Genomic DNA, 20,884 nt, shown 5'->3' with positions numbered 1-20,884 from the left:
TCAAATGTAATAAATAACAGCACCTAGAAATCTTTTAATATTACAAATTTCTTTTACTGCATACATTAACATGATGAAAACACAATTAAAATTGCCAAACAACGCTTGCCAAGTCAAGGGAGATTTTTGCAGAAAATTCTGATAATTTGACTACCTGTTCATAAAGTTTTCGAGTTAAGTTGTCAATTCTGTACTGCAACTTTAAAAAAAAGAAAAAAAAATGTGATGTGGACATCACACTTTTACCCTCTACATCTATTGAATCATGGATGTTTATGGGCATGTGTACTCTTGTACTTTCATTAGAAGCAATACTACTCAAATGAATAGCTTGTTGGACATTTTTCTACACACCTAAATGTATTTAAGGGTTTACAAAAATATAAAATTTTCTCCGGTAATCTAACGAACTCAGTAGCATCACTCGAGGCTGGACGGGGAAGGAGGGTAAGCCCAAGTTTCTGGAGGGTAAGCCCAAATGGATTTAAGAGTTTATATTAAAAAAATATCAATCCTCACTGTGATTCTGAAATTTCTTCCCCATTATTTTGAAATACATTTTATCAAACCTTATATATTTCGATTTCAGTAAGTGTACTAAACAACAGCTCTTAAAATCCCCTTTCTTGCAATTCTTTTTGTTAGATTTATTATCCATTCAAGAAGTAAAGATGGTTCTTCAAATGAAGTCAGTGTCTGAAAACAGGTTTTCATAACTACTTGATTTATTATTTAAAGTATTTTTAGAGCCTTTTTGAATGTTTAGAATCGTGTGATGCTTGCATGTGGTGGTGAAACTTTACTTGGTTAGAGGGGGGAAAAGGATATGAAATGTAGCGAATTTATTTTATAATTAAAACATAATTTCAAATCCAGTGTAAAGGTTGATTGGAAAAGATTTCTTTGGGACTGTAATCCATTGTAATACTTGTGCAAGGACCAGCTCAAAATAGAAGAAGGGGTCTGGCTCGCCATTTGGGCAACAGAGGGTCAATGTAAGTATGCACTTGTCGCTTCCTTTTTTCTCAAAAAATGCATTGAGTACATTACTTCTTCTTGGGAAAATTCTGCTGGGAGACACTTTTCTAAGTGTGTGTGTGTGTGTGTATGGGGGGGGGCATGTCTCATGTGTAATAACACCTTTATGCAAAAGCAAGAACACTTTTTAGTAGAAGTTTGCGAAACGAGAGGTGCTGTATTACCTTGTGTTATCTTCATAGCTGTATTGGAATAGTTACTCAACATAAAACACTTATAAATACTTCCTTTCAACAAACTTCCAAAGAAGAAATTTACATTTTCAAAATCTGGCACCATGTTACCAGAGCACTAAGTTTAGAAATTGATGCAACCTGTATTAGTCTTTTTTTTTCCCCCAATGATGTTTTACGATGTTTTTATACAAGAGAAAAACAGAAATAAATGAAACTGGATTTTACAAAGTTAGAAAAATTAGAAATTAAATAATGCCTAGCAATTCTGCAAAAAAAAAAAAAAAAAAAAGCACCACATCATAGCACGCATAAACAAATCTGAAATCGAAAAAGAGTGAAAAAAACACTTGTAGATACTAATGAAATACTTAAATTTGTTGAAAAGAAGTAAACTAAACCTTATTGGAAAAATTGTTTCCAACCAAAGGGAAGCACATATTTGTATGCAACATGAACAAGTTAAGTTTTACATAGAGCGCATTCATAAGTACATTTGTCATATAATGTATGTTGGCTAACGTTAACTTTCGTTTTACCACATTACCACGAAACTTTAAAAAGTTTTATCTGAAAACTGTATGAACTTTAGGTGTACTGTACGTATTTTTCTTTATTTTGCTTCGAGGGGGGGGGGGACAATGCAAATTACCGCTCCAGGTGACACCCTATAATGTTTCTGAATTCAATGAATTTCTAGCAGTTTTTTATTTCCCATGTACTTTTTTTTTCATCACATACAGGGTGGCGACAGATCAGGGAAAAGTCAGGGAACTTTATCACTCAGGTAAAAATTAGGGAAATATCAGGGAATTTTGAAAAAATAACAAAAAATCAGGGAAAATTTAACAAATGAAGAAAAATAATCCTTTCAAAATGAAGTACTTTGACTCCCTACGAATTTTCCTCCAATTATTTGTTTTAAAAAAGTAAAATTATTGAGGCGTGATTATACAGTGCCACATATTTGTGCATATTTCTTCCTCAAGGTCAAAGTATTCAATCTTAGGATGAGCTTTCCAAGATTGCTTCTGTGTCTGTAAAGCTGTTTATTTTACATAACTTGAATTTTCCTTAAACGCATTCTATGCTACGTTAAATAAAAAACCTTACAAAGAGGTAGCCGTCATCAATGACTTTGCTCCCCTTGCTCACTTTACTCATTGTCTTAAAGTAATTAGCATACTGTTATCACGATTTCAAGAAAGAATCTTTGTTTTTTAAATTAATGCTGAAAAAATCTTAAAAGTTTCACTTGGCTTTTTTAATTTAATTGTTAAAATTGAATTTTGACTTGAAATTATTATTATTATTATTTTTTTTTTTTTTGCCATGGTATTATTTGTTGTCACTTCAGATTACACGAAGGGGTTTTATTTCAGACTTTTATTTTAAAACCATATGCATATACATTTTGAATTTAATAATCGTTTTTGCATTTTAATGTTTTTTACTAAAGAAATCTAAGATTTTTTTTTCGACAACTAATGACATCATTTGAAGTTGAGTTGTGTACATAAGTAAATATTTTAATTATTTTTTAATAGTTAAAATGCTGCATTCATTCAGCAAAACTTAAGTTCTTGATTAGAGAATAGCTGAATACGACTGGTTGTTAAAAGATTTCAATTTGTTTTACATAAATATGTCTATTCTGCCGTGTGCAGGTAAAAAGCAATAACTGCACATTTTTCTTTTTTTTTTCTTTACAATTTCGTCATCTAATGTACGTTATCTTTATTGTACATACTCGCTTGGTTTCCAATGAAAAAGAGGCGTGAAAAAAAAGTCTAATTCCAACATTTTCCTATTGTTAGTATTGAATCCACCACATATTTCTTCAAATATCTCGAAAACTAATTTCTGCAGATACTGCCGTTTACCTGAAAACGGCAGTAACGTAAGTAAAACTACATTATGTCCATACTTTAACTATCACTTGTTTGTTATTCTTGCAGCAACAATTATACTGCTTGAAAATTCAGTTCAAGATTATTTCCATTTATTTTTTTTAGTTTTATCATGATTAGATATGTCTTTAAGAGTGGTTTCAATAATTTCTTCGAATTCTTATGTTAACTGGTTCCTGGAAGTAAAGTATTTGTTTTAGATTTCCTACAATATTTCTTTGTCGATAATTTAATATACAGTTTTTACCAATAAAAAGGAGCATCTTTTTAAAATATATTTTTAATTAACAGCTTAAACCATTTTAAGCACTGCATTTTATTTAATATGCAATGCTTTTCAGGTATAGGGCAAAGAAAGGAAACCATTATCATTGGTAACGTAAATCAGGGAAATTATGTTAACTAAATCAGGGAAAAGTCAGGGAACTTTTTTTTCCAGTTTCTGTCGCCACCCTGACATATCCACAAAATGTGTTAAGAAATTTTTATTGGTCCGCGGACCGAAAAAGATTGAGAAACGCTCTGTTAGAGAAATCCAAATTATTTTATCCCTTTTGTTGTCCAATAGACCAAGAGTTAGCTACACAAAAAAAAAAAAAGTACTCTTAAGATACATTAAAAATTTCTGTATGAAAAGAAAGTACATACATAGCCAAGCATTTATCGCTTGGTCTGCCAGAGTGGGTAAGGGACCGAGCGGGTTGGCGAGTGATCAAAGATCACCAATTTTCAGCAGGAAAACTGCAGATTTCTGCATGAAAACTGCAGTTTTTCTGAAGGTAAAGCCTCAAATCTTTAAAATATCTGCAGAATTCTTCAAAATTTCTGCAGGTGAACTTATGCGGATTTTGTGAAGAAAACGCAGCACATTTTGCTATTCCCTTTTAAAATTAGGCATTTTCGCGCAAAACAAAATGTGGTACTGATTTGATTAAGCTAGTTACATTGATGGGTTTAAACATGTATTTTAGTTACGGTTATGTCATGAGATTACGTATGTGGCCTTGTACGTAGTACACGTATATGACAGTATTTCTTCCTGTTTTTTAGAACAAGGAGTGATCTGTATGGAGGGGGGTGGGGTCAAATTGCACAGTGCACTCTTAAACTTTGGGTGGGGGGGGGGGGGTTTGAACTATAAAGGGCTCGACGGATTAAGCTATGGATTTTAGAAAAAAAATGCTGGAATGATTTTGGAGATATGGCAGAAGGCTAATTTCTTTTGCGCGTAGTAATAATTGGACACTTTAGCCAGAGGTTTCTCCCACCCCCCCAATGGTGCCTACCCCCAAATGTTGCATAGCACTTCAAAAAAGAAAGAACCTCTGAAAGCACGTTAAAAAAAACAAATTCAAAAATAAAAAAAGCGCATTCTGCGTCATGACTCCCCGTCTTCGCCGCCATTTTTGGGCACAAATGCTCTTTAGCCATTATTATTAAATTAACGTGTTCGACTGTTTTTCAAGATGGCCGATGACTGATCTCTACTAAGTGTCTTAGTATTCAGAAACTTTAGGAAGGGGTAAATCCTCCCCCAGAAAATGGTGCCCCCCTCCCCAAATTATGCAGCGCATACTCCCCCCCCCCTCCCAAAAAACTTTAGCAAAAGGTAACTAACTACTAGTAGACTAAAACCACGTTCGAAAATCGCCATAAAACCATTCAGCTGAAATATTCCGTGCCATGACCCCTTCCTCTCCACCGCCATTTTTGAGCACTGACGCTCTTTAGCCATTATGTATATAAATAAAACAGATAATACGTGTGTAGATATGTGTGTGTATGTTTCTCATTGAATTCCACAGTTTACGTCAGTTCTCAACGGACTTTTGGCAGGGAGGTACTCGGTCACTCGAGAAATAACGTAGGGGGGGGGGGGGTAACGCCAAAAGAGTACTGTACCATTCGAGTTTTAGGACCCAAAAATGATATTTGTTTTTTTATACATAACTAGCATTCCCGTACCAGGCATTGCTCGGGTAATGGATTTAGCAGGGGTTAACAGTGCTTGGTGCACCTAGTTTCGAAAATCCCCTATAATAATTACTTATTACCTATAACTTTTTCTAATTTGGGGAGGATCCCGGGGACCCTGGACTCCTTACATATATGCCTTTGTCCTTAACCGATCTTTAACTGTTATTAACGATCCTTTTAAAGTATTGATTATCTTTGCAAACACAGGACATCCACATTTTATTGATACACCTATGTTTAAGCAAGAACTTTGTATACAACATTTTTAGTTTTTTTTTTCTGGTGCTAAAATTATTAAGCTGCTTGATGAACTGGCTTTGGAGCAAGCTACATAACATTGGCCGTGTGAAAAAAAGTCTTCTCTTAAATCGGTCCCTGCTACTTTTAATGTCTGTCCTTGTGACTTATTAATGGTTATTGCAAAGCAAACTTTAACAGGAAACCGCACTCTTCTAAATTCAAAAGGATATTTCGCCTGTGATGATGTTCTTAAAAACTTCGTTTCTAGTTTTGAAAAAATGAAAGCAAAAGACAGAAACATTATGATTTGACTTGAGAAAAGCCTCGAAGAACCACGTGAGAAACAAAAACAATATCAAATTTATAGTTCGCTATCGACCAAAAGTTGAGATGAAGTACTGAATAATGATTTGAATGGAGGAAAGCCTTCGAAAATAAGGGATTTGAATTCAATGACAGGTTTTAATTTAGGAGAAATTAAGGGGTTTTAATTAATTTCTCCCGAACTAATTGAGATTTCGAAAAATCCTTTCTTAGTGGTTACTTTCGTAATCATGCGGACATGCCTGCCAAATTTCAAGTCTGAAGCTTCAGCGGTTTTGGCTGTGCGTTGATATATATATATGTATATATGTATATATATATATGTTATCTCAGGACATTGATTTTTATATATTAAGATATGAGGGCAAAAAAATAAAAAAATGCTCCCAAAAAATTACAATAAAATATCCATTGAAACTCTTGATTTTTCTGCATTTGATAAAATTTGTTCGAATGTTTGAAGGCAATGAGAACGTGAATTATAACTGCTTTTAACTAATGTTAAAATTTAGGTAAGCCTTCAATCAGAAGTTTATTGTTGATCACGGTCATTGTTGAGCACAGCTTTTATTAAAATTTGTAGCGCGTGGAAGGAAATCATTGAGAAGAAATATCTGTTGCCTCCTTTTTCTCAAATATGCATAAATTAATATTTTTTTTTTAGGTTTTCCTGTAATCCGAGGATTAAAAATTTTCCTCTTTGTTTATTTTTCCTCAACCTGTCCGCAAATTTTAGATTTTTTTCGAGGTAGACCGTGCAAAGCCGGCCGACGCAGCTGGTTATTGGAATAAATTACTGGATAGGTTTTCGAGATAGCTGATTGCAGATCTCTACTCATGCCTTCTTATTCAGACTTTTCTTTAGCTTCAGAAAAGCTGCAGTTTTCATGCAGAAGTCTGCAGTTTTCCTGCTAAAAATTGGTGATCTTTGATCACCTGCCAACCATGGGCGGATACAGGGAGGGGGCCATGGCCTTCTCCGAGGAAATTTCAAGAGTAGTTAAAATCCCCCTTTTATGAGCAAAAATGCAAAAAATTCCCTTATAATGCTTACAAAATATAAGGATAAGGAAAACAATGAGAGGGGGGGCCATGGTCATCCTGAAAAACTTTCAAAAATAGTTAAAAACCTTTTTTAGAGCTAAATATTAAAAAAATCCTTATTATTCGTCGAAGTCTAACATGAATATAAAAACAATGCCGAGGAGTCATAAACCCACACTGAGGAAGTTTCAAGAAGTTTTTTAAAACCCTCTTTCCTAGCCTAAATTGAAAAGAAAAAAAAGAATTTTTTTTTCATTCTAAGTGGACCCCTCCAAAACTCTTCAAACCCAAACCTTACCAAAGATAGTCTAAAATGCGTTTTAAAGTCTATAAATTAGAAAACTTTCCCTGGGGTGGGCCTTTTAATCTCTCCTCCCCTTAACATCACCAAAAATCGTCTGAAACAGCCTTTTTAAAGCTACAATTTCTGGTGGAGTGCTCCAACGCTCCAACCCTCTTCTCCCCTGCCATTACCAAAGATAATTAGAATGCATCTTTAAGACTGTAATTGTAAATTAGAAAAAATTCTTGGTGTGGGCCCTTGAATCTCATCTCCACGTATCATCACGAAAAGATCGTATTAAACTGCGGTTTTTGCTCTACAATTGCAAAAAAAAAAAAAAAAAAAAAAATCTGCCGAAGAACGCCTAAACCTCCCTCTTCTTAAAATTATTGGAGATAATGTTTGCGTTTTTAAAGTTTCAATTTCGTAAAATGGGATGGGGGATGGAGTCGCACCCGACTCCTTAATATTACGAAAGACAGTTAAAATGAATTTCTAAGATTACAAATCCGAAAAATTTACTTAGATGGGCTCTTAAATCTCTCCTCCCTCTAACATCATCAAAGATTGTCTAAAACTGCATTCTCAGAGCTACAATTTCAAAAAATAGATAGGGGAGCGCCACTAAATCCCTTTTCCCCTAACATTAATAAATATCGTCTAAAATGCATTTTTAAAACTACAAATTGCAAAATTTCCCAGGGGAGTGACCCCCGGGGCCCCCTTTACTTCGAAGTTAATATTAAACTAATGGTTGGCTCATATCGGCTTTCTCCTAAATCAGAAGTCCTATGCCTCAGATCAAACAGTACTGATTTACAGGAGTACCATTTCGAGGCGAGGATATATGCACATGTTTGTTAAGAAAAGAGGAAAAATATTGGGATGGTTGCAGCCTTTATGTTAAACTTATGTCGCCTAGTGAAAATTCCTTAAAAAATGCTCTGGTTAAAGGTGGGCTATATTGATATTTGTAATATTCAAAATTTTCTAAAGCATCATATTTTTCCAAATGGCCCCCTCCGAGAATTCTGTCTGGATCCGCCCCTGCTGCCAACCCGCCCGGTCCCTTACCCGCCCTGGCAGATCAAGCGATAAATGCTTGTTTGTACTTTCTCTCTATTATAGAAATTTTTAATGTACCTTATGAGTACTTTTTTTGTGTAACCAGCTCTTGGTCCTGAAAATCGGTGATCTTTGATCACCCGCGCCAACCCGCCCGGTCACTTACCCGCCCTGGCAGACCAAGCGATAAATGCTTGTCTATGTATGTACTTTCTCTCCATACAGAAATTTTTAATGTACCTTATGAGTTTTTTTTTTTTTTTTTTTGTGTAACCCCAACTCTTAGTCTACAACTCCTTCCCTTGAAAGCATACATCTAAGTTATGCAGTGGCGCATACAAGGGGAAGGTCATGCGGGTCATGACCCCCTCCTAAACTTTCAACAATAGTATCTGTCCACATTGTGTTCAAAACGCTGTACGAATAAAATGTAAACGATTTCAGTTGTCTTTTTAATTTATTATTTTTGAAAGTAAATTTTTGAAATTTCGTCTTTCCTTGCTTATGAAATTTGCAGCTTTTATGCCAATCAGGAAGGAGCCTGATTGATTTAGTGCTTTTTATTGACACCCAAGCATTTTAAGAAATTCTTCGTGTCCAAAACCGTGAGTTCCTTCGGAAGGAGGGAGGAGCTCATTCTTTGTTATGAGACCCTATAAAATGGTAGTCTGTATCTGCCCCTGAAGTTATGCATGATAAAAAAAATTATGCTGCATATATTTTAATTTTTTATTTTGTTTTTATAGTCAGGTATAGAAGGTATAAATTTGGGGAAAAGTATTTTTAAAAAAATCTTTTAAACAAATAACTTTTTTTTGAAAATTGTGTAACCAAAAGTCTTGATTTCGAATGCAGAATCGATAGTTCTTTTACCGTCATGAAACTACTTTCTAGATCTTACAAAATCATTAATTTCTGCCAAAACGGTTTGCACTGCTGCGAACAAAGTCGAATTCTTTTCCTTGAAGTAATCTTCGCAACTCCTCAAATTCCCTCGGAATTCTTTAATCGCTTCTCTCAGCTGAGATGTCTCGATCTTGTCTGTTTTGTCCATCTCTCGGTACTTCTGAAATTCTGCTGTACTCAACCAGAATTGTTCGTACGGCCTTAAAGTTTTCGACAAATCTTCAACCTCAGAATAATCTGTTGGGTCGAAACCGAATAACCGCTCTCTTTTGTTGTAGAGCTCCGCTCGTTCTTTGCAATCATTGAGTTCTTTACGAGCCTTCCGTACATTAATGGCTATCTGAGAAGCGTCTTTAATGAATTTCTTCTTACTGATAAGTTGAATGGATCCGTGCAATTGTTTTAAGTTGTCTTTGAATTTTTTCTGATCAACTGCTAAGTGCTCCTTATGTTCATTTCGTTCGCTATCAAAAGAACCCAGCCGGTTATTTAATGCTTTCATCGCCTTCTGTGGTAATGCCTGAAAGTAAAAACAGTTGAACTGTGTTAATACGAAATGAAGAGTTTACTTTCCAAACGGATTATATCCAGTTATACATTTTTTTGGCAAAACGAAAAAATCATTTTACGCACAAACACTGTTAGTATTTCGAATTTCTCAATGTTTTGGTACAATAACAAGGGACTATTGGCATGAGTCTAGAACTTTTCCTCAATCTTACCAGACCTTAATTGCCAATTTTATTTTGGATATATTCCTTTTGTAAAGCCACCACCTCCTACATAGAAAGCCCAATCACTGGTTTCGTCACGTGACCGAAAAAGGCTGACTCAAGAGGAAATTTTCCGATGAAAATCGCTTTAATTTTTGTCTCTTAACACACTAAAGCTATTATTTTGAGAACAGTAGTTTACCAACATATTAACATTGATCAAAGAAGAAATCAAAAGTTTATTTTCCAAGTTAACGCTTTTTTTTTTAATTAAGCAAACCTATTAGAAAGAATGTAGGGAATAACAAGATTACAGTAACCAAAATTTTCAATACACATTGTATCATATCCGCATGAATTTTAAAGACTTTTATTTGGTTCGAAAAATAATGCCTTAATTATCAACATCATAACGAAGTAAACATCAATGAAAAATTTTAATTTTAACATTATCATAGACTCATATTTAGACAAGAACGAAATACTTTAAATTTTCCCATCCGCTATCTTAGAAACATTCACGTACTTAGTAACGCAACTGCTATCATAATAAAGTATTCTAAAAAAATGTATAAATGAATATGAAATGCGTTCTGCATAAATATAAAAATATGCATAGGAATTATGTAAATCATGCGTCACTAACTGCAACATAAAGTAATCAAATGAATATTTTGCGAAACAGAAAGCAATATTGAAAAAAATGTCAGTTGCGAATGAAATATTTTCTTTTTGTTTACGTTCCTCGGCAACATAAGTATCATCTCTCCCAATCAATTAAAACGAATTTTTAGCTTTATTCTTACAAATTTTCGTGAAGCTAGTAGCTGCATTCTATTAAAATTATTGAAATGTTGACAAAAAATGTAGTGATCAGAATTTCTTTTATGCAAAATGTAAAAAAAAAATATCTGAAATGTTAAGGTTCTGTAAATTTTTTCATTGCAATTTTTTTTTTAAATTGCGCCCACCATCGTTCTTCAAACATAAGGCATTTTGCTGTCACAGAGCACACAGAGAGGTGAATCTGCCAGGTTGATTTTATGTAAATGGACCTACCTGTATGTAGTCATGTCCAGTAATGGTTCGGAAAGAGGCAACTCCCAGGGCTCTGGGAAGGAGAGAAAGGCGCGTACGCTGTTCATCATCCAGAAGGCAAGCCCAGGGCTTTCCGTTAGCTTTGTTCCTCAGGGCAGAGACTGTAGCATGTTGGATTTTGCTAGCGAGAAGTCGCTTAGCGTTTCTAAGTGGGACCGGGCGAGAAGGTGGATGCAGCCTCTTTAGCCAAGATGTCCGCTCGTTCATTTCCATAGATGCCACAATGACCTGGGATCCACTGGAAGACAACCTCTCTTCCGGAACGCAAAAGAGAGTCGATGGATTTTTTAGACTCAAGCTCAAGTTCTGAAGGATATAGATTGTAATCAGTAATGGTCTGAATCGCAGCCTGAGAATCAACAAAGAGAACAATATTTTGTTCAGCTGGTTCGCCAATAGATCTGATGACCATAAAAATTGCGTTCATTTCTCCATCGAAGTTATCCGCCCAAGTGTCGAGAGGCTCCTGAAGACTAAAATGTTTGGAGTAGGCACCGGCACCTGCTCTACCAGCTGAAGGAGTGGACGATCCGTCAGTATAAACCCTAAACCAATCCTGATCAGGGTACCTCTCGTGTATTGTGGCCAAAGCAATGGAGTACATCTCAGTCTAATGAGAATCTTATTTCTTGACAGGCTGTACCAGATCAAACCTAGCTGCAGCATATCTCAGTAGGCCAGTATAAGAAGATGGTCTATAGATGCAAAGTCTAGAGTTGGGGACCTCAAAGGCCTCTGCAAGTCTTTGGCACTCAAAAAGAAAAGAATGTTGAGATTTTAGTCTAGTATGCGGAAGAATGTAATCGGACCAGAAATGCTCTTTTCTCAATAATCTTTCAGCGAGAGAAAGGGAAGCCTTGATTCGTCTGTCAGTTAAATTAAAAAATTTTGTCTGTAGCTGCATAGCAGGAACAGGGGTGGACACCGCAGCACCAGTGATGAGTCTTAGTGCTTTATTTTGAACGAGGTCGACTTTTGAAAGTGTGCTTCAGAGGCAGTAATTAGAACCTCTGAGCCATAATCCAATACAGGCTTAATGTAAGATGTAAAGGTGGATGTAAGAACACTTTGAGAAGAACCCCACTTTATTCCAGCAAGACGTTTCAATAGGCAAAGGCGGTCCACCACTCTGTCAGTCACTTGTTCGATGTACGTTTTCCAAGTTAGTCTGGTATCAAGAGTTATGCCTAGGTAGGTAGCACAATTAGTCCGAGTTAACGCACTGTTTTTGTACACCAGGTCAACAGTAAACGTTTTGGTACTAAGTGTAAAGAGTTCGAAATTTGTCTTTTCCGGGTTTACTTTGAACTCATTGTCCAGGGCAAAAATGCAATTTGCGAGATAGAACGAGCCATTGATGGCTTGAGAAAGAAAACAAAATTTCTTACCTGTTCTTATGTTGTAAATTATATCCATTATAGATTATTGAAGTTCTAAGATTTTCATTTCTTTCTTATTCTACATTACAATGTAATAGTACAAAAATGATTTTATGTTTGCATAATTAATTTAACTATAAAAAGGAGTTTTACTAAATCCAGAGTGAACTCTACTGTCAGTAGCATTAGTGAAGAAAAAAAGGGTCTTAGAATTCGAAACTTAATTTGAAATTGGCGCTCGCGTTGGCTAGTGCTGAGAGCTCTAAACAGCCAAATAAGGATTTTTGAGTCAGCCGGTTTCAAGTACGTCATTGCTCATTTAAGGTAACCACTGAAGAGGCCTTCTTGTAGGTAGTGATGGTAAAACAGTGGATATCATCCCTTTTGCAAAAAAACACGAATTTTCTTCAGAAATAAACTTTACTAGATTAAAACAAAAAAAAAAAAAAAATCAACATTCGTTAATATATTTTTCCCTACTTTATTCCTTCTTAAGGAATAAAGTAGGGGACTCTTTTCATTGACTATGTCAAGAAAAAAAAAAGACCTTCGATCCAATTATTTATGGACAATAAAACCACTCAAGCCGATTCAAATAACAACGTTGTAGGTAATAATCGCGATCGCAATTTTTATCACAACTAATCACATTTAATCATTAATTAATCTTACTACTATTATATATGCGAAAGTTTGTCTGGATGTATGGATGTTTGTTACTCTTTCATGCAAAAACTACTGAAAGGATTTTGATGAAACTTTACAATAATATACAGTGGCGGATGGGGCCGGCGGGCAGCCGGGCAAATGCCCGGTGGGCCGCCTCGGTTTGGGCCGCATTAAATCTTTCAATTGAATAGTACAAAAAAAAAAAGTTTTTTTTTTTTTTTTTCATTTTTTCTTCTTTAAAAAAACTAGTGAAAAAAATCTGTCGCCTAGAAAATGCGAAATCAAACCACTTTGCGACATTGGAAAATCTAAAATAGGTTCACTCATTTTTGTAAACGGATTTCAAATCTTTGTAAAACTCTTAGGAAGACCCTTGCCTTCTTTTTAAAAAAAAACCGTCGACTCGTACATGACGAAAGCCTTCTTTTTCTTCCCTTGTGGACCGGCCCACCACGCACTCGGCAATCGATTAGCACCCCACCTCATTAGCCCTTTCATTGATGATAGTCGATAACCATTTCACGGTCATCTGTGTACAGGGGACAGGGGTACAGGAACACTACTTGGGACGGGACGGCAAAAGCAGTTTGCGGAACGGAAACAGCTGTTTTTCATTCGAAGATGCAAAGAGAGAGGAATTTTTCCCGAGAGTGAAGCCGAAGGCTGAAGGGTCGGGATTGTTTCCTGGAATTCTTTTCAGTAATTTTTGCTTTAGGGTAACTGAGGATTATACCACACCTACCACTTCCTTTTTTGTGGCTTTATGTATAAAAGGGATTCGCGCGTTGAAACTTGTAGGCACTGGCAATCTATTTATTTTTTCTCCAGCTTCGAGGCAACAGGACTGAAGAATGATGGAGTCTTTGTAACACGTTTTAGCTGTAATTAAAAATCCTTTTAAAGTTATAATGAAATTGAAATTCATTTTGATGATTCAAACAAAGGATTTTGAAGAGCAAGTTTGGTTCGTAAAAAAATTTACTTATTTCTAAAACTTTTACTTTAGTTATCCATTACCGCTTTTAATTTGTAAAAATGTTTTGGAGACTTTTGTTATTTATACTATCATTTCCAGGGCCGGATTTACATTTTAGTTGAAAGCTATTGCTTATAACGAAAAGTTGTGCGAGTTGGCGTTCCTAAAAAAAAAGTGGAAATACTTGAAAAAAATCAATTTCATTTTCAAATGCTTGAAATGATGCAAAAATATGGCTACAAGCCTTGAATTTTGAAATTTCTAACAAATTGGAGTTGATAAGGGGGAGGAGTGCCAAAATATGTTAAATTCAGTGTGTGCTTCAATGTATGTTCGTCAAAGTATGCTTCATTTTTATTTCTTACTAAGAGTATAAATTATGAATTGTTCAAATGGGCAGTATGTTACTCTCTTGCTACCTATTTTCTAAGTGTGTACCCTATTTCTTTTAAAGCAATTTGTAGATGGGTTGCAGGGGTGATTAAAAACTAGCTGTATCGAAAGTTCATGAGCGCAAGTAACAATGCATTATCCTTTATCCTCCCTCGCTCTTTCTCTCTGTCGAGTGCCTCATCGATGTGTCGACCCCTAAAAAATTTTTACTGTGTATTATCTCAACTTGCAAGAGTACATAATTTGAAAAAGTTTTGTTTGCTTACTTTTCCCCCGAATATTTTTGATTCCAATCTTCCTTTATATGGCTTCAAACTGCAGAATTTTACTATATATTTTTTTTCCGAAATTCCCTCTGGGGGAACCCCCAGAACCCCTAAATTGGGAGCCCTGCATCATTCTCTCGATGCTATTCCCCTTCTTAAGGGAAATCCAAAAAAGCAGGCAAACACACATTAAAAAAACACACACACAAAAAAAGAAAGAAAAAAAAAGAAAGGAAGGAAGAAAGAAAATAATGCATAACTTTATGTGTCTCAGGGGAAAAGACAAATATAGCGCAAAAAAAGTAATAATAGTCATTAATAAAAAAAAAACACTTTAGCCTTTCCTCTTTCGCCACCGACAAAGTGGTCCGGATTACAAAAAAGGGCCCCATACCTGAAATAACTTAAGGCCCCGTTAAGTCTAAATCCGACCCTGATCATAAATGTTTTAGAAATAGTAACAAAACTGGCTTTATATGCTAGTCTATGTAATTATTCTTCATTCCCTTTTTAATATGGGATCTTCCAAACCACTCCTCTTGTTAATATTACCAAAGATCGTCTACAAACTGCGTTTAAAAAAAAAAAAACTTGTAAAAGTTTCCATAGGAGGGTGCCCCCACCTCTCTTTTCGCCAGCATCGTTCAAGATTGGCCGATTTTGATAAATAAGGTGTCATTCGTTTCGTAATTAAGACCCGGGTAGGCTATATTTTTGCAGACTTCAGCAATAGGAAAATTTGATTTAGCCTTATACATCCTGATTTTAAAAAATTTCATTCCTTTCTCTTTTTAGCACGGGTTTTAAATAAATATAACAAAAACTGTAACCATTCTACAGAAAAAACATCATTTGGTAAAGAACAATTTAGGTGTTATGATTATTACTATATTCTTATTAAGTAAGAGCAATCTTTCATAATCTAAGTTGTCTACAAGTTTTATGTAGTAACGCTAATTTAATTTATCTTTCATGTGTTTCAAACTAAGATGCTTGCTTGCAGGTATATAGTGCTAAAGCTATTGTATTATTCGTTTTTACCCGACTACGGCAAAGTCAAAAGAAAGGGTTATGATTTTAGCAGTCTATGTATGTTTGTATTTACGGTTGTTTCACCGCAGCGCCAAAACTATTCATCTTATTTTGATAAATAAGGTGTCATTCGTTTTTAAATTGTAACCCGGCTAACATAGGCTACATTTGACACTTACAGTCCTGAATCTTTTAAAAATATCTTCGAACGATACGAAAATCAACCACGAAAGTTGGATGACTACACTGTAAAAAAAGGCAGAAGTTACTGGCTATTTCAGTGGAACGTTTCGGGATTTCGCAGGTTTTCATCCACTTCCTGAGAAAATCGAGGATATTTGTCAAACAGTTTCCTGAATTGCCAAAACCTACACGAATGCCGACTTTTCACTGCTGTGAAGAATATTTTTTCGCTACCAGTTTAAAGACTGACTGAGCTTGTTTATTAAGTGTGTCGGCTTTACCACGATTACTTTCTGTCTAGACTGACTAATGTATCGGTAAGAGCGAATTAGTCAAGGATCGCTTCAGCTTTGCTAGGAGTATGCTTAGTTCTCTTACTTGCAGTTCTGTCGTGTCTGCTTTAATGCTTCTGGAACTCTGTTGGTGGAACGGCGAGGTTCTAATTAATTATTTAAAACCCACCTACCACATTCTTCTCGAAGGTTCCCGAGACATGGCTGGCTTTAACAGAGGAGATTTTCCAATTCTTTAAAAAGTTTCAAGAACCGTTTCAGAAAGGTTACGGACTTTTGGCGGAACATTTTTCTGTTTTTCATCCGGCTACGGCGAAGCCAAAAGGAAGGGTTATAATTTCAGCAGTCTATGTATGTTTTTGTATTTACGTATTATCCACCATAGTGCCTAAACTATTCATCCGATTTTGATAAATAAGGTGTCAATCGATTCCCTATTATAGCCCGAGTAACATAGGCTATATTTTAACCGACTTCAAATGTAGCATGAGATGATTTATTTGCTTTAAAAAAAAATTAGCAGTCTTTGTATTTGTGTATGTTCTACTGTAGCACCTAAACTATTTATCCGACTTTCATGAATAAAGTGTCAATTGATTCAGTATTACGACCCAAGTAACGTACGCTATCAATCGACTTCAACAATAAGAGGAGTTGATTTTACCTTGTAAAACTCGATTTTAAAGGATTTTTTTAGCGTGGGTTTTAAATAAATTTATTAATAACCCGACTAAGGGAAAAAAGGGTAAGAAACAAGTTTGGTGTTGATTACTATTATAGTCTTATTAAGTAAAATCAATCTTTTATTGTTTAAATTTTCTATCAGCTTCATGTAATAGCAATAAATTAAGTTTACCATTCTTGTATATCAAACTAAAATGCTTACCGTAAATTACTCACGCTATTATTTTTTGTCCATCTTAGATTAAAACGGAAAATATTAAAATAAAATAAAAGATTAAAAAACTGAATCCCGACTACGGCAAAAAAACCTAAAAGATAAGAAACAAGGTAGGTGCTGTTTAATATCATCGTCCTATTGAGTAAAACCAGTAAGCTGATAGGTTAGATATTCCTATTTATTTAGTTCTATTGAAATCCTCTGTCACTTTCACATTAATAACATTATAATTCAATTCAAATACCGTAGTCGTGCGGTATAGTAGAACTGTAGTTGAGAACGCACGACAACGGCATTTGAATTGAATTATAATGTTATTAATGTGAAAGTGACAGAGGATTTCAATAGAGCTCAATAAATAGGAATATCTATCCTATCAAGTTACTAGTTTTACTCCATAGGACGATGATATTAAACAGCACCTACCTTGTTTCTTATCTTTTAGGTTGTTTTTTTTTTTTTTTTTTTTTTGCCGTAGTCGGGTTTCAGTTTTTTAATCTTTTATTTTTTTGAGCTACAATTTCTGAGAGAGTGCTCCAAACCTCTTCTCCTCTACCATTATCAAAGACAAGTAGAATGCATCTTTAAGACTGCAAATTAGAAAAATTTCTTGTTGCGGGCCCTAGAATCACTCCTCCACGTGAGCGCATTGAACTCCGTTTTTAGCACTACAATTGCAGAAAAAAATCCGCCTGACAACCCCCGAATCACCCTCCTCTGAACATTATTGGACATAATGTTTGCGTTTTGAACGTTTCAATTTCGAAGAACGGGCGTGGGGAGGGAGTCGCACCCGAGCGCATAATATTACGAAAGACAGTTAGAATGCATTTCTAAGATTAAAAATAAAGAAAAATTTCCTGGGATATGGACCCTCAAATTTCTCCTCACTCTAACATCATCAAAAAGATCGTCTAAAACTGTACTCTTAGAGCTACAAATTCGAAAAATAGACAGGTGAGCGACACCGAACCTCTTCAATCCTAACATTACCAAAGATCGTCTAAAATTCGTTTTCAAAACTAAAAATTTCGAAAAATTTACGGGGGAGAAACCCCCGGACCCCCTTTACTTCGGAGTTAATACTATGCTTAAGGTTTGTTCATATCGGCTTCCTTTTAAATCAGAAATCCTATACAGCCGCCGCAGAACAAACAGTACTTACAGAAATACCACTTTGAGGCGACGATTTTGCATACATTTGTCTGAGAAAAAAAAGGCTGTAACCTTCTCAATAATTTTTACTCTTATGATAAACTTATGTCGCCTAGTAAAAATTCTTTAAAAAATGTTCTGCTGTGAGCAATAAGATGCTTTACTGTGTTTCTGTAAATTCATCGGTTGACCGGTAAGATAACTTTATTGCATAACTGTCCAGGACCTTCTAAGGCGCTAACAGCTGCCTGTAATAATAGTCTGTAGGGGGACAATGAACACGTAAAGGCAGGGCCACCTCCAGGGGTGGCGTAGAACCGTGGCTGCCAATTTTAATTTAGGGATGAACAAAGTAAAAAAAGAAAACCTTCTCAGTATTTAAAAAAAATTAAATAGAAGTAACAAAATACCAAGTGGAATTCCCGTGACAAAAAAATTTTCTCAACAAAATTTTGAAAGAAAATGCAACCCTTGAATATTAAACCTTTAAATATTATTTAGGAACATCCACGGTTCTTTATTATAATTTACCTAACTAAAGGCAGCTAAAATTTTTCGAGACATTCTGACAAATAAAAAAAAAAAAAAAAAAAATCAAGCAAAAAAAAAGTATTCAGTACATTGTAAAAAACCTATGACAAATTTTAATTTAATACAATGAATGAATAGCTAGATAATAATGGAGGTTTCATAGGGGGCGCTGAAGCATGTTTTAAATAGAAAAAGAGTTAAAATGCAGTAAGGGAGATTTAAAACATTGTAACGTAATGAATACTAAGTGTTTGAATGTATAAAACGAAAGTAAAATAAAACTTTATTAAGATATTCTAGCTGGAGGATATTTAAAGTAAAATAAAGTTGGAAGAAGATCTGGTGTCCCTGAAAAGTACCACATCAGTCCAAAATGTTAAAAAATATTTTGACGAATCTCAATCTCTTTATTTTCAAACAAATTCAAACACCAGGTTGGAAATTGAAAATTTCACTATGAAAAAAAACCAAAGAACTAAAATGATCTCGGAAAAGATATACTGGGGGGAGGTTTTCCCATAACATTTGTATGAATAATTTAATAAAAAGATAGGGACTTAGCAAAGAATGCGGAAGGGAGAGACATCCTCTAGCCTCACCCTTCATTTTACACCTCCAAGGTAGATTAGAAACGTGCTTAAAACTTTTATTTTGAAAGAGTGCAGGGGAAGTTTCTAAATCGGAACCCAGTCCCATCTCATATCGCCTATCGTTATCAAAGATGGCCTACAATTCGTATTTAGGACTTCAAATTCGAAAAGCTTCCAGGAGAGTGATCACCTAAATCCTGCAGAAGTGCCTCCACCCCATCTTTAAGGATCATTTAAAATTTCGTTTTTAGGACTACAATTAAGAAATTTTTCAGAGGTCATCGAATCTCTCCTCCCTCTTGTATCACCAAAGGTGGTGTGAAATTTCTTTTTTAGAGGGCTTCAATCCCAAAAAGATTTCTGAGAAAAGTCCCTGAACCCTTGGTAACATCAGCGAATATCATCTACGACTGCGTTTTAGAATTCAAATTTCGAAAAATTACGGAATGAAAGTCCCCGAACAGCTTCACCCACTAACATTACCGAAGATCGACAAAAACTGCGTTTTAAAAGCTAACTTAGAAATTTTTTTGTTCCCAACACGCTCGTCAGCATCACTAAAGGTCCTCTCAAATTTCGTTTTATGGGTTTCAATTCCAAAATGTCCCGAAAATTCCTCCCCCTCACGTCATTAAAAGTCGATGAAATAACGTTTTTTAAGCTTCAGTTTCTCAGAATTGTCAGTCCCCTTTACGTTATCAAAGAAAACCTACAATCCCTTTCTTTAGATTTCAATTACCAAAAAATTCCTGGAGAGCACCTTCGAGCCTCTTCTCTCCCAAACATTACCTAAGATCACCTAGAATGCATTTTTAAGACAACTAATTGAAAAAAATTCCCGGAGGGGGAGGGGGGACACCGGATCTTTGCTCTCATTAACATTGTCAAAGATGATTTAAAGACGTTCATCAAAATTATACGTTCTCTTTTCACACGGTTCCTCATCAATCGTTATTGCACATAAGACCTTCAGATACTGACTTTAGGGGAGGGGGCAATTTATAGGTAGCAAACTTTTTGAAGAACTTCAATTTCAAAAAACATAGCCCTCCCCCCAAAAATCGTCAATTGTCACCTAAATTGGCGCTTTGGGAACTTCAATTGAGAAATTTTTCCCAGAAAGAATTCCTGAACGCCCTTCTTCCCCCTAGTGTTACAAAACAATGCTTACGCGTACGTTTTAGAACTCTGATTTTGAAAACGTTTTGGAGAAATTCTCCAAATACCCCCTCCCGCAAAACATCGCTCAAGATCATTTAAAAAGTCTAACAATGCGTTTTTGAAGCTGTAATTTTGAAAATTTTCCGGGGGAGTACCCCCCGAACCCCCTCCCCCCCCTTCATTAGCTAGAATATTAATTTTTACTATGCAGGTGTTCGTATTATTGATTCTTTTTCTCCACATTCGTAAACGCAGTTCTCCTAATTTGAATACTCAAATTCTAATGGTGACCTCCCTACTAAAACTAGAAGATGTATCCGCTAAATCTTTTATATCTGAAAAAAAAACTTAAGGACGGTGGGAGCGTCTCCTCTTCAAGGAGCAAGTCTTAAGGGGACCGGCTGGTCTGTAAATGCCAGGGCCGGTTCATGTTGCCCCATCCGCCACTGGCTAAACTTAAGCTGATGCGTCGGCCTGTCTAGCGGCTCTATGTTTACCTAAGTGTGCAAAAAGTGAATTTTCAAATGTTTAAATGACTTTAGACTCATGTTTGCTCCGGAGAAGCCTTGATTGAAAATTTACAT

At 35.4% G+C, this 20,884-nt stretch overlaps 1 protein-coding gene across 1 annotated transcript in view; it reads right to left on the bottom strand.

Moving 5' to 3' along the window:
* Positions 1-8,937: 8,937 nt before the first annotated feature.
* The window catches only part of LOC129223127 (dynein axonemal heavy chain 1-like), a 43,175-nt gene continuing 31,228 nt past the window's right edge, over positions 8,938-20,884 (bottom strand). Inside the window, exon 4 of the mRNA XM_054857692.1 lies at positions 8,938-9,480. Within this exon, the coding sequence (XP_054713667.1) occupies positions 8,938-9,480 (543 nt within the window). The remainder of the gene's footprint in view (positions 9,481-20,884) is intronic.

Source organism: Uloborus diversus, chromosome 5 (assembly GCF_026930045.1).
Source record: "Uloborus diversus isolate 005 chromosome 5, Udiv.v.3.1, whole genome shotgun sequence".
In the NCBI taxonomy this organism is placed as follows: domain Eukaryota; kingdom Metazoa; phylum Arthropoda; class Arachnida; order Araneae; family Uloboridae; genus Uloborus; species Uloborus diversus.
This window is presented reverse-complemented; position numbering and strand designations above follow the sequence as displayed.